The sequence below is a fragment of the Muntiacus reevesi genome, chromosome 5, assembly GCF_963930625.1.
Source record: "Muntiacus reevesi chromosome 5, mMunRee1.1, whole genome shotgun sequence".
Classification (NCBI taxonomy): domain Eukaryota; kingdom Metazoa; phylum Chordata; class Mammalia; order Artiodactyla; family Cervidae; genus Muntiacus; species Muntiacus reevesi.
The window spans coordinates 18,416,016-18,429,625 of NC_089253.1; the positions used below are offsets into that span (position 1 = coordinate 18,416,016).

General features: G+C 36.6%; 1 protein-coding gene across 1 annotated transcript in view; it reads left to right on the forward strand.

The window, feature by feature from the left end:
- Positions 1-1,702: 1,702 nt before the first annotated feature.
- Positions 1,703-13,610, forward strand: part of LOC136169203 (glycerophosphodiester phosphodiesterase domain-containing protein 4-like) — a 116,411-nt gene continuing 104,503 nt past the window's right edge. The window contains exon 1 of the mRNA XM_065937017.1: positions 1,703-1,768. Within this exon, the coding sequence (XP_065793089.1) occupies positions 1,703-1,768 (66 nt within the window). The remainder of the gene's footprint in view (positions 1,769-13,610) is intronic.

The window sequence follows — 13,610 nt, forward strand, 5'->3', positions numbered from 1 at the left end:
CTGGTAGTAGCAAGGTGTCAGTGACCATGGAAGCACAAAACGTGATAGTAATGGCAAGGGGCGAAACTTCTGACAGACAGTGGGGGATATCAAGTGTGCACTCTCAAGTATAATCAGAGGTAGATCGGCGAAGTGAAATCAGATGTGCTATACTGCCACCTACTGGAAAATGAAAGACCTGTCATTTCTAATCTGTTGAATTGTTAGAACCAAGTCGAAAGGCTTTTCACTACTTCAAATGCCTTAGCAGAGAAACAACTCATCAGTCACCATAAGAACCATAGTAATGCTGTACCAAACAAAGAAATGACAATTCTTCATAAACAAAACTTAAAAGTCATAAAATATTGCAGCCTAACTGGTGAAGAATTGAAAACAGCTGTCATGAAGAAACTCAACGGGCTGTAAGAAAACTCAGAAAAGCATTTTAATGATAATGAGCTCAAAAATAAAATTAATGAACAGAGGAATAATTTACCAAAGAGATCGAATATCTGAAAAGAAGAAAACAAAATCTAGAGCTGAAGATTCAGTAAATAAGATGAAGAATGCATTAGAACACATTGGAACTAGAGCAGAATATATGGAAGAATTAGTGAGCTCAAAGATAGAAATTTTAAAATGATACAGATAGAAAAGGAAAGAGAAATATTTGTAAGAATGAAGAAATTCCACTAAATCTATCTCACTCTTCTAGGAAGGGCAACATTAGGGTAATGACAACAGCAGAAGAGAGAGAGAAGGGACCAGAGAGATTACTGAGAGAAATAATAGCTGATCCCAATCCTAAGGAACAACTACACAGCCCATGAAGTTAAGAGAACACCTAAGAAGTGAAGAGGAACTAAAGAGCCTCTTGATGAAGGTGGAAGAGAAGAGTGAAAAGCTGGCTTAAAACTCAACATTCAGAAAACTAAGATCATGGCATTCGGTTCCATCACTTCATTGCAAATAGATGGGGAAACAGTGGGAACAGTGACAGACTTTCTTTTCTTGGGCTCCAAAATCACTGTAGCCATGAAATTAAAAGATGCTTTCTCTGTGGAAAAAAGCTGTGACAAACCTAGGCGGTGTATTAAAAAGCAGAGACATCACTTTGTTGACAAATGTCTGTATAGTCAAAGCTATGGTTTCTCCAGTAATCATGTATGGATGTGAGAGGTGGACCATAAAGAAGGCTAAGCACTGAAGAACTGATACTTTTGAACTGTGGTGTTGGAGAAGACTCTTGAGAGTCTCTTGGACTGCAAGGAGATCCAACCAGTCAATCCTAAAGGAAATCAGTCCTGAATATTCATTGGAAGGACTGATGCTGAAGCTCCAATACTTTGGCCACCTGATGTGAAGAGCCAGCTCATTAGAAAAGACCCTGATGCTGGGGAAGATTGAAGGCAGGAGAAGGGGACAACAGAGGACAAGATGGTTGACTGGTATCACCAACTCAATGGACATGAGTTTGAGCAAGCTCTGGGAGAAGGTGAAGGACAGGGAGGCCTGGTGTGCTGCAGTCCATGGATTCGCAGAGTCGGACACGACTGAGCGACTGACCAACAAACGGTTAGTATATACACCAGACTGCGGGATGCTTTGCTGCTTGTGTGCCTGACCTGGACACTTTCATAGCCAAGTCATCCCAGCAGTTCAAACCTGACCTTGAGTAAGTCTTATGGCCTAAACTGCCTGGCCAAAGTCTCCAGACAGCATGGTTGCAGAGGAGATTGACACCTTAGAATTTGTCACTAAATTTGTAACCTGTAGCTCCTACCAGGTGAGGACAGCTCTTCCTTTTCTCTCCGTAGGTTTACTGTATTCTCACTCATCAACCCTGGCAAAGTGGGTTTTAGCATCAGAAGTATCCATTTATTTTAGAGACTGGAGTAGTTTTGTTGGATTTCTTGTTTTCCAACTAGCCTTTTTTAAACAACTGTAGTATAATTTCTTTACAGTGTTGTGTTACTTTCTGCTGTACAGCCTAGTGAATCAGCTATTTGTATACATGTATTCCCTCACTCACCCCCACTGCACCCACGTGTCTGTGTCATCACAGGGCACCGAGCTGAGCTCTCTGTGCTGTACCTCAGGTTCCCGCTGGCTATCTATTCTATACGTGGTATTATATTTATGTCAAATCTAATCTCCCAGTTCATCCCACCCTCCCAGTTCCCTTCCCCCATGTTCACACATCCATTCTCTAAATCTGCATCTCTATTCCTACCCTCTAGCTAGGTTCATCTGTACTGTTTCTCTAGATTCTATATACATTCATTAATATATGGTATTTGTTTTGCTTGTTTTGACTTAATTCACTCAATATGACAGACTGTGGGTCTGTCCACATCTCTACAAGTGACCCAGTTTTCTTTCTTCTTATGGATGAGTAATATTCCATTATCTTCTTTATCCATTCATCTGTCTGTGTCCTGGCTGTTGTAAAAGTGCTGCAGTGAACACTGGGGTACATGTGTTTTTTTTAATTATGGTTTTCTTGGCATATATGCCCAGTTGTGGGATTGCAGTCATACAGTAGTTCTGTTGCTAGTTTTTTAAGGAATCCATTGTTATTGTTGTTCAGTCACTAAGTTGTGTCCTAGTCTTTGCAGCCCCATGGATTGTAGCACGCCAGGCTCCTCTGTCCTCCACTATCTCCCAGAGTTTGCTTAGGTTCATGTCCATTGAGCCAGTGATGCTATCTAACCATCTCATCATCTGCCATCCCCTTTTCCTTTTGCCTTCAATCTTTCCCACAATCAGGGTCTTTTCCAGTGAGTCATTTCTTCACATCAGGTGGCCAAAGCCACCTGGAGCTTCAGCATCAGTTCTTCCAGTGAATATTCAGGGTTGATTTTCTTTAGGATTGATTGTTTCATCTCCTTGCAGTCCAAGGGACTCTCAAGAGTCTTCTCCAGCACCACAATTCAATGGCATCAGTTCTTCAGTGCTCAGCCTTCTTTATGGTCCGACTCTCACATCCATACATGACAACTGGAAAAACCATAGCTTTGAATAGACAAGCTTTGGTTGGAAAAGTGATGTTTCTGTTTTATAATATGCTGTCCAGATTTGTCATAGCTTTACTTCCAAGGAGTAAGTGTCTTAGTTTCATGGCTGCAGTCACCATCCACAGTGATTTTGGAGCCCAAGAAAAGAAAATCTGTCACTGTTTCCATTGTTTCCCCATCTATTTGCCATGAAGTGATGGGACCAGATGCAATGATCTTAGTTTTCTGAATGTTGAGTTTTAAGCCAGCTTTTTCATTCTCCTCTTTCACCTTCATCAAGAGGCTCTTTAGTTCCTCTTCACTTTCTTCCATTAGAATGGTGGTCAATTATATTATATATATTATAATATTATATATCAATATAATATATTAACATTAATAGAATATTAACAATATTATTAATAATAACATTAACAATTATTAATCATTATAAATTATTATTAAATATAGTAATAATTATAATTTATTATAATTATTATATAATAATATATACATAAATATATATAATTTATATATATAATTATATAATAATATATAATAAAATATATATTTTATATATAAATATATAAATATAAATTAATATATAATATATGAATAAATATATAAAATTTATATATAAATTATAAATTATTATTAAATATAATATTAATTATAATCAATATAACAATTACTAATTATATAATAATTAATAATATATAATTAATACAATAATATTAATATAATATGTTTAATATATAATATATATATTATATATCTGGTATTATAACCTCAGGTGAGGTTGTTGATATTTCTCCTGGCAGTGTTGATTCCAGCAAGTGATTCATCCAGCCCGACATTTTGTATGATGGGCTGTATCAATTTACATTCCCACCAACAGTGCAAGAGAGTTCCCTTTCCTCTACCTTCTCTCTATCATTTGTTGTTTGTAGATGTTTTGATGATGGCCATGCTGACTGGTATGGAGTGATCCCTCACTGCAGTTTTGATTTGTGTTTCTCTAATAATGAGTAATCTTTGAGCATCTCTTCCAGTATTTGTTGCCCATCACTTTTTTATTTTGTTTTTTTTTAATATAGAGCTACATGAGATGTTTTTATATTTTAATCCTTATAGATTAATCCTTTGTGCATTATTTTGCAAATATTTTCTGCCATTCTAAGGATTGTCTTTTCATCTTGTTTATGGTTTTCTTTGCTGTGCAGAAGCTTTAAGCTTAATTAAGTCTCATTTGTTTATTTTTGTTTTTATTTTCATTACTGTAGGGAGTGCATCAAAAAAGACCTTGCTGTGATTTATGTCAAAGATTGTTTTTTCCTATGTTTTCCTCTAAGAGTTTTGTGATATCCAGTCTTACAGTTAGGTCTTTATTCCATTTTGAGCCTATTTTTGTGTATGCTGTTAGGTAGCATTCTAATTTCATTCTTTTACATGTATATGTTTAGTTTTTCCCTGTATCACTTTTTGAAAAGACTGTCTTCTCCATTGATCCTGTTGTCCTGTTTTATTGATCTACATTTCTGTTTTTGTGCCACTACCATAATGTTTTGATTATTGTAGCTTTGTAGTATGTTCTGAAGTCAGAGAGTCTGTTTCCTCCACTTCTATTTTTCCTTCCCAGAATTGCTTTGGCTATTCATGGTCCTTTGTGTTTCCATACAGATGCTAAAACCTTTTGTTCTAATTCTGTGAAAAGCGCCATTAGTAGTTTAATAGAGATTGCATTGAATCTGTAGATTCCTTTGGTAGTATAATCATTTTCACATTATTAATTTTTCCAATCCAAGAATATATCTTTCCACCTTTCTGTGTCATTTTTAATTTTTTTTAGCAGTATTTTATAGTTTTGTGAGTATAGGTCTTTTTGCCTCCTAAGACACGATTATTCCTAGGTATTTTATTCTTTTGGTTGTGTTGGTAAATGGGATTGTTTCCTTAACTTCTCTTTCTGATTTTTCATTGTTAAGGTATAGGAATGCAAGAGATTTCTGTGCATTTATTTTGTACTGTCTTTAACAGATTCATTGCTTATTCTAGTAGTTTTCTGGTAGCATCTTTAGGATTTTTATGTGTAGTATCATGTCATCTGCAAACATTGACCATTTTACTTCTTTTCCAATTTAGATTCCTTTTATTTCTTTTCTTCTCTGGTTGCCATGGCTAGGATTTCCAAAATTATATTGAATGAAAGTGGTGAGATTGGACATCCTTGTCTTGTTCCTGGTGTCAGAAGAAATGCTTTCAGTTTTTCACCATTGAAATAGATGTTTGCTGTGGATTTGTCATATGTAGTCTTTGTTGAAGTAGATTCCTTCTGTGTGCACTTTCTGGTTAGTTTTTAATCATAAATGTGTGTTGAATTTTGTCAAAATCTCTTCTGTCTCGACTGAGATGATCATACAGTTTTTATTCTTTTAAGTTCTTAATGTGGTGTATCACATTGATTTATATGCATGTATTGAAAAATTCTTGCATCCCCAGGATAAATTCCTCTGGATCATGGTATGTGATTGTGGTATTGTTGGATTGATTTTCCACTATTTTGTGAGGATTTTTGCTTCTACGTTTATCAGTGATATTGGCCTATAATTTTCTTATTTTGTGCTATCTTTGGTTTTGGTGTCAGGATGATGGTGACCTTGTAGTATGAGCTTGTGAGGGTTCTCCCGTCTGCAATTTTTTTGGAAGAGTTTGAGAAGGATAGGTGTTACCTCTTCTCTAAATGTTTGACGGAATTCACCTATAAAGTCATCTGGTCCTGGACTTTTGTTTGTTGGAAGATTTTTAATCACAGTTTTAATTTAATTACTTGGTCAGTTCATATTGCTTATTTCTTCCTGGTTCAGTTTTAGAATGCTGTACTTTTCTAAGAATTTGTCCATTTCTTCCAGGTTATCCCCTTTATTGCCGTATTGTTCCTTGTAGTGGTCTCCTACAGGCCTTTGTATTTCTGTGGTTTCTGTTGTTTAAGTTATGCTTTTTCATTTCTAATTTTATTGGTTTGAATCCTCTCCCTGTTTTTGTTGATGAGTCTGGCTAAAGGTTTATCAATTTTGTTTATCTTTTCAAAGAACCAGCTTTTAGTTTCCTTGATCTTTGCTATTGCTTTCTTTGTTTCTGTTTTACTTATTTCTTCCTTGATCTATATGATTTCTTTCCTTCTACTAACTTTGGTGTTTTGTTTTTGTTTTTTGTTTGATTCTTCTTTCTTTACTTGCTTTAGGTGTGAGGTTAAGTTCTTTATTTGATGTTTTTCTTATTTCCTGAGGTTGGCTTGTATTGCTGAAAACTTCCCTCTTAGAACTTCTTTTGTTGCACCCCATAGGTTTTGGGTCATTGTGCTTTTGTTGTCATTTGTTTCTAATTTTTTGATTTTTGAGAATTTTTTGATTTCCGTTTTGATTTCTTCAGTGATCTGTTGGTTATTTAGTAGCATGTTTAGCTTCCATGTATTTGTGTTTTTTAAAGTTTTTTTTTTTCCTTTCTGTTTTTGGTTTTTAATCTCATAGTGTTGTAGTCAGAAAAGATGATTGATATGATTTCAATTTTCATAAATTTACTGAGGCTGCATTTGTGACCTGGTGTGATCTGTCTTGGAGAATATTCTGTGTGCATTTGAAAAGAAAGTGTATCCTTCTGCTTTCAGAGGAAATGTCCTATAAATGCCACTTAAATCTCTGGGTCTAATGTGTCATATAAGGCTTTTGTTTCCTTATTAATTTTTCTCTCTGGAGGTTCTTTCCATTGGTATAAGTGGAATATTTAAAGTCCCCTACTATTTCTGTGTTACTGTTGATTTCCTCTTTTATTACTATTACTCTTTGCTACCTTATGTATTGAGGTAATCCTATGTTGAGTGCATAAATATTTGCAATTGTTTTATCTCCTTCTTGGATTGACCCTTTGATCAATATGTAGTGTGCTTTCGCGTCTCTTATGATAGGTTTTATTTTAAAGTCTAATTTTATTTGATGTAAGTATTGCTACTCCACTTTTCTTCTGATTTCCATTTACATGGAATATTGGAATATATTTTAATCCCCTCACTTTCAGTCTGTAAGTGTTCCTAGTTCTGAGGTGGGCCTCTTGTAGATATTGTATATATGGGTCTTATTTTTGTATTTATTCAGGTAGTCTGTGTCATTTTGGTTGGAGCACTTAATTTATTTACATTTAAGGAGGTTATTGCTATGTATATTTCTCTTACCATTTTCTTAATTGTTTTGGGTTTGTTTTGGTAGGTCTTTTCCTTCTCTTGTATTTCTCACCTAGAGATACTCCTTTAGCATTTGTTGTAAAGCTAGTTTGGTGTTGCTGAATTGTGTTAGATTTGCTTATCTGTGAAGTTTTTTATTTCTTTGTCTGATCTGAATGAGGTCCCCGCTGTGTAGAGTGATATTTTTGTAGGCTTTCCCTTTCATCACTTTACATATGTCCTGCCACTCCCTTGTGGCCTGCAGTTTTTCTGGTGAAAAATTAGCTGATAACCTTATGGGGATTCCCTTGAGCGTTATTGGTTGCTTTTCCCTCGCTATTTTTAATATACGTTCTTTGTATTTAATCTTTATTAGTTTGGTTAATATGTTCTTAGCGTATGTTTCCTTGAATTTTTCCTGTATGAGACCCTGTGCTTCCTGGACTTGATTCAGTATTTTCTTTCTCAGATTAGGGAAGTTTTTGACTATAATCTCTTCAGATATTTTCTCAGGCTCTTTCTCCTCTTCTTCTTCTTCTGGAATCACTATAATTTGAATGTTGGTGTGTTTAATGTTGTCCCAGAGGTCTCTGAGACTGTCCTTGTTTCTTCTCATTCATTTTTTTAAATTCTGGTCCTCAGCAGTTATTTTGCTCCTTGCCTCTGCCTGTGTCAAGTGTGTGTATCAGAGTGTCTGTGAGCTTAGTACATCTTTAGGCAACCTGTCTACTAATGGGTGGAGCTGTGTTCCTGTCTTGCTGTTTGTTTGGTGTGAAGTGTTTGGCACCAGAGCCTGTAGGCATTTGGGTGAAGCTGAGTCTTGGTGTCAAGGTTGATACTTCTGGCAGAGCACTATTTAATATTACCTGGGCCCTGGAACTCTTTGGTGGTCTAGCATCCTGAACTTCATATTCCGACCCTGGAGGCCCAAGCCTGATGGCTGGCCAGTGAACCAAGAGCCCACAAGTCATGCTCCATGCCAGACAAAAAAGAAAAGAAAAAGGAAAAGAAAATTAACAGAAAACAAACCCCCCAAAAAACAGCAAAATCAAAACCAAACACACAGCAGCAACCTGGAGACAACACACACACACACACTCTCTCTCAAAGAATTAAGAAAACAGACAGACACACAACATTCAAGAATTATGATAAAAACAATGAAACTAACAAAAACAAAGAAGCAGACAGAAAAAAGGAAAAGAGAAAAAGAACAAACGAAAGAATTCAAACATGAGAACAGTTAATAAGGCTAAAATAATAAAACAAAAAAATGAAAACTAAAACAAAAACAGAAAGCTCACGTACAGGAAAAAACAAAGAAAAATAAGTACATAGAAATAATAAAAAAGGAAAAAAAAAAAAAGCATAAAAACAAGATGAAAACCCCAGAAAACCACAAAAAGTAAAAAGAGCAAAATAAAAATGTACACTTAAAAAAAATAAATAATATAAACAACACCACCATCCACTGGGAAAACAAAATAAACAAGGAAAGAATAAGAAGAATATTTCCTTGGGGCCTCCTCTGTCAGCGCTGTTGCTCCGACAGTGAACCGCAGACAATCTCAGCCTCCAACAGGAGGCCCTCCAATATCTGTAGATAGGTCTCTGGACCTGCTATTGGAACTGTGGTGCCGGTTCAGACTCTCATCTGGCCCAAGTACTGTGTATAGTTGCCTCCAATGTCCACTGTTGTTAAGGCTAGACTGATAACCATTTTGGGACCGCTCATTGTCTATTCAGGTATTCCACAGATGTAGGATTTACCAAGCCTGTTGTGAGAATTTAATGTGTGACTTGAGGAGCTGGGCAAAATATTTTCGTTTTTCTTCCTTAGTGACACTGCCCCTGGGGCTCAGCTTCTATTTTGGCCTCTACCTCTTCATGTGCGTCACCCTCAGGCACGTGTTCCCCACACAGGCAACAGGGAGCAAAGCAAGGCCTCACTGGGGCACATTTACTTCTTCAGTCCTGGGCGGGGGGGGCGGTTGCAGCAGCCACAGTTAGGGTGTGTGCGGATTGCCTCAGCCATTAGGAACTGACAGGCAGTTGCAATAGTCTGGGGCATGCTTGCTCTTGTGTGAGTCCCTCTCTGTGCCCACATGGACCAGAGAAACTGGTGGGTGGGGAAAGGGGTTGTACTGGTGGCCCTGCCTCTTGCATACCACTCAATAATGATACCTTGCTTCTGTGGGATCCTGGACTTTTCCTGCAAATTTTATTGATTGTATTGCTCCTTACTCCTGTCCCTCCTTAGGCTGTCTTTTCACAGCAGTTCCCTCCCTGGTCCATGCTCCAGAACCCACTTTGCAGCACCAGCCCCTCTCCATAACAGGAGCCTCATGACTCAGGCTGGGATGCACAGAGCTCACATGGCCACACAGACCGTGCAAGCAATTCTTCCTTTGTCCTGTCTGTCTCAAGACCTTTGATCTCCCTTTCTATCCCAGCTGATTTCCCCATCGTGAGATTTTTCTAAATGCAGGGACCTCCCCTCCCCTTCAACTTCCTGCCAGAGTTGCTGGTCCCTTTTTTGATTCCTCTTTTTTTTTTTTCCCTTTCATCCTACCCAGTTACTAGAGGATTTTTTTGTTGTTGTTGTTCTTTTATGTGTTCAAAGTCTTTCGCTAATGTTCAGTAGGTGCTCTGAGAGAATTGTTCCGTTTGTACATATATTCTTGATATACTTATGAGGAGCAATGACCCCCACAATCTCCTATTCCACCATCTTCCAGTTCAGTGTATCTTTAAAATTTACCTTAAGACTTGGTCCTTGACCCATAGGTCTTTTAACAGTGTATGGTTAAATTTTCAAATATTTGTAGATTTTCATGTTATCTTCCTATTATGATTTCTAGTTTGATTCCAGTGTATCACAGAACACATTGTGTGTGATTTAAATTCCTTTAAAACAGGATCTGTTTTAAGGCCTAGAATATGGTGTGTTTTGGTGTATGTTCCATAAGCGCTTGAAATGCATGTACATACTGATGATGCTGGGTGGATTATTCTGTAAATATCAGTTGGATCCTATCAGTTGATGTTCTTATTGAATTCCTCTTAAGTGTTTGTTGATTTTCAGTGTAGTTGTCCTGTAAATTTTTGAAACTTTGATAATGAAGACGAACTGTTGTGGGTCTATTTTGCATTTCACTTCTATCAGTTTTCCATTCATATACTTTGCAATTCTGTTGCCTGCTGCACACAAATTTAGGATTGCTGTCTTATTTGTGGATTGATCCTTTCATCATTATATAATGCCCTTCTGTGTTTTTAGTAATTATATTTGCTCTGAAATATAATTTATTTGGCATGAATGTAGCCTCCTCTGCTTTCATTTGAGTCATGTTGCCATGATATCACTTTTCCATTCATTTACTTTACTCCAACCCATACTGTTACATTTGAAGTGAGTTTGTTGTAGATAGCATATAGGTGGTTCATCATGAGTCCTGTTCTGCATACTATACCAGGAAGGTCATGTAGAATTCAGATCATCATTATTTATTTATGTCCTTATTTTTATTTATTTATATTTATATTCTACTCCTTTTACTCAAATTGTTTAAGAAAACCTGCAGCAAGGATTTTTGGAAAGGAACAAAAAGTTCCTTTGGAAACTTTGAAACAAGGGAAAGATAAGCAGAGACAGGTTGATTACAGGGGCTAAAATATTGCTATACTTGAGCTTAAACTTTAGAATTGAACCTCCTAGAAGTTAAAGTAACAAGGTGTGCTATGTAATCCTCATGATCAGAAAAGAGGAAGCGCATCCCAGTTACCTGTGACTCCAAATTGTAACTATCTGATAAGCTTTCTGAAGTAATGGATTCTCTACCTGTGTTGTTCAGTACATTAAATACTTGAAATGTGGTTAATGAATGAGGATTTGTCTTTTACATTTTATTTAATTTTATTAATTAAAACATAAATAGCCACTAACTGGAGAGCCCAGGTCTAAGGAAACAGTGTAGCACAGTGTAATTGGAATCACATGGGCTGGGTTAATTTTTGGCTCTGTCAGAGGTATGTGTGACTGTGGAGAAGCTACTTAACCTTTCTAAGCTTCAGTTTCTAGATCTGTGAAATGAGAAAAATGATAGTATCTAACTCTAAGACTCTGAGGAAATAAAATAGGATGTGCAAAGCATTTAACACAATCGCTAACACATAGCAAATATAGACCTATTTTATAATGCTTGGAATTACCTGGTTTGTCAGACTTTATGTCTTGATTTTAACAGGCACTCAAATGGAGGTTTTATACAAGAATAACAACTATGTTATGCTTAAGCATGTTGGTCAATAACTGCTTTTCTGTTCACAGAATCAAAGATCAATCAACATTTTTAACAGCCTATATCCACTTCAGGCTACTTGAGGATACTCTGTATAAAAGCATGGGATTCTCTTGCTTTTCTTGTCACGTTGTTAAGGGGTTAAATTCTAATATTACCATTCAGTAGCTCTTTCAGGCTTGCTGTTCAGTTCTTCTTCTAGGTATATTAAAAGCAAAAAGTACTAATTTCAGTGAGCTTTTATTGAAACATGAGAAGATTCATTACTTTTAGTAAAAAGAATAGTGTTTAAACTAGGAATACCATATGTATTTAGTGAAGAGAACATCCAGCCTTTGGGCTTGATACATTGCTGTACAGTTGACTAGGGTCTGGCATACTGCCCAGCATACTACCTAGAAAGAGAAATCAGAGGCTGCCACTCAGCTGGTGAGGTGAGGTCTCAAGTTTATCCCTTTTTTGTGTCAATTTTATTATTTTGCAGATTTAAGTAACTGATATTTAAAACAACTCGTAAGTCATCTATTAGTCCAAGCAGTGAATGATAGAATTGCTCTTACAATAATTAGAAAGTTACAAAAAATGGTCGGGATTGATATTGCTTAGTCTATAGGCTGCAGGGCAAGTTAGGAATTGATTGTGTTTTTGTAATATTACTAGGTTCTTATATTTTTCTGATAAGCCACTCCTGTACAGAAAGGCCTGTGTGACAGTATGCTATCCTTGATGTTTAAATAACACATGACAATGTGTGCGTGTGTACATATATTTATAAAGTATATGAAACAGGCTTTATGGACAATAGCAAATGCAAACTCTCTTACTTTGTTTTTAGTAGAATTCCCCCCAAGATGATAGTGTGACAGTGATCACTAGAAAAAACTTTATCAGGTTGGCTTGCTCATTATGGAAACTATTTGACTCAGAGCCCCTATTCTACAGGAGGGTGGAGTTTTAAAAGAATGACTGACGATCTTTGTTTGCAGGTTTGAGAGTGTCTTGAAAAGATAATTGAGTTCTTCCAGCATAAACTTTTATGAGTTCATCACATATTTTGTGTAGGATCATACATGGTCCATTAGACTTTGAACAATATTCATTACAAAATAAAAGTTTAATTGGGTGAATAATGATTCTATAAAATTGAGTCAGTTCTTTTGGGACAGTAAAGCTGGGAGAAAATATTTCCCAAATAGCAGTGGGAGCCTGTGGTCTCTTTCATTACATCATGTCACCAAGTCACCTTTCTTTATTGACTTTTTTATAGTCAAGTTTGAAGACTCCCACAGAAATTGAGTACTTATGTTCTTTGAAATAAAGATGTGATGGTTAGACTTATTTGATAAACTCTTTGGTATCCTTTTTATATTCTGCTTAGCATGCTTTAATTTTGTCTTGCTTCTGCTTTAAAACCAGGAGTGATAGGATCAGACCTTGTTGTTGTTGTTTAGTTGCTTAGTCTTGTCTGACTGTTTGTAACCCCATGGACTGCAACACACCAGGCTCCCCTGTCCTTCACTATCTCCTGGAGCTTGCTCAAACTCACGTCCATTGAGTTGGTGATACCATCCAACCATCTTGTCCTCTGTCGTCCCCTTCTCCTCGTGCCTTCAATCTTTCCCAGGATCAGGGTCGTTCCTAATGATTTGGCTCTTCACGTCAGGTGGCCAAAGTATTGAAGCTTTAGCTTCAGCATTAGTCCTTCCAATGAATATTCAGGACTGATTTCCTTTAGGATTGACTGGTAGGATCTCCTTGCAGTCCAAGGGACTCTCAAGAGTCTTCTCCAACACCACAGTTCAAAAGCATCAGTTCTTAGCCTTCTTTATGGTCCAATTCTCACATCCATACATGACTACTGGAAAAAGCATAGCTTTGACTATACAGACTTTTGCTGGCAAAGTAATGTCTCTGCTTTTTATATGCTGTCTAGGTTTGTCATAGCTTTTCTTCCAAAGAGCAAGCATCTTTTAATTTCAGTCCTATATTTGCCCTAACCTGGGACCAACCTCCAGAGATTGTTTCATTTTCTGTTGATAAGAGAAGAGGAAAAGATGTCTAAAGAAGAAGTCAGAATGAAGTTTCAGAAAATCATCATATCAAAAGATTTCTTAATCC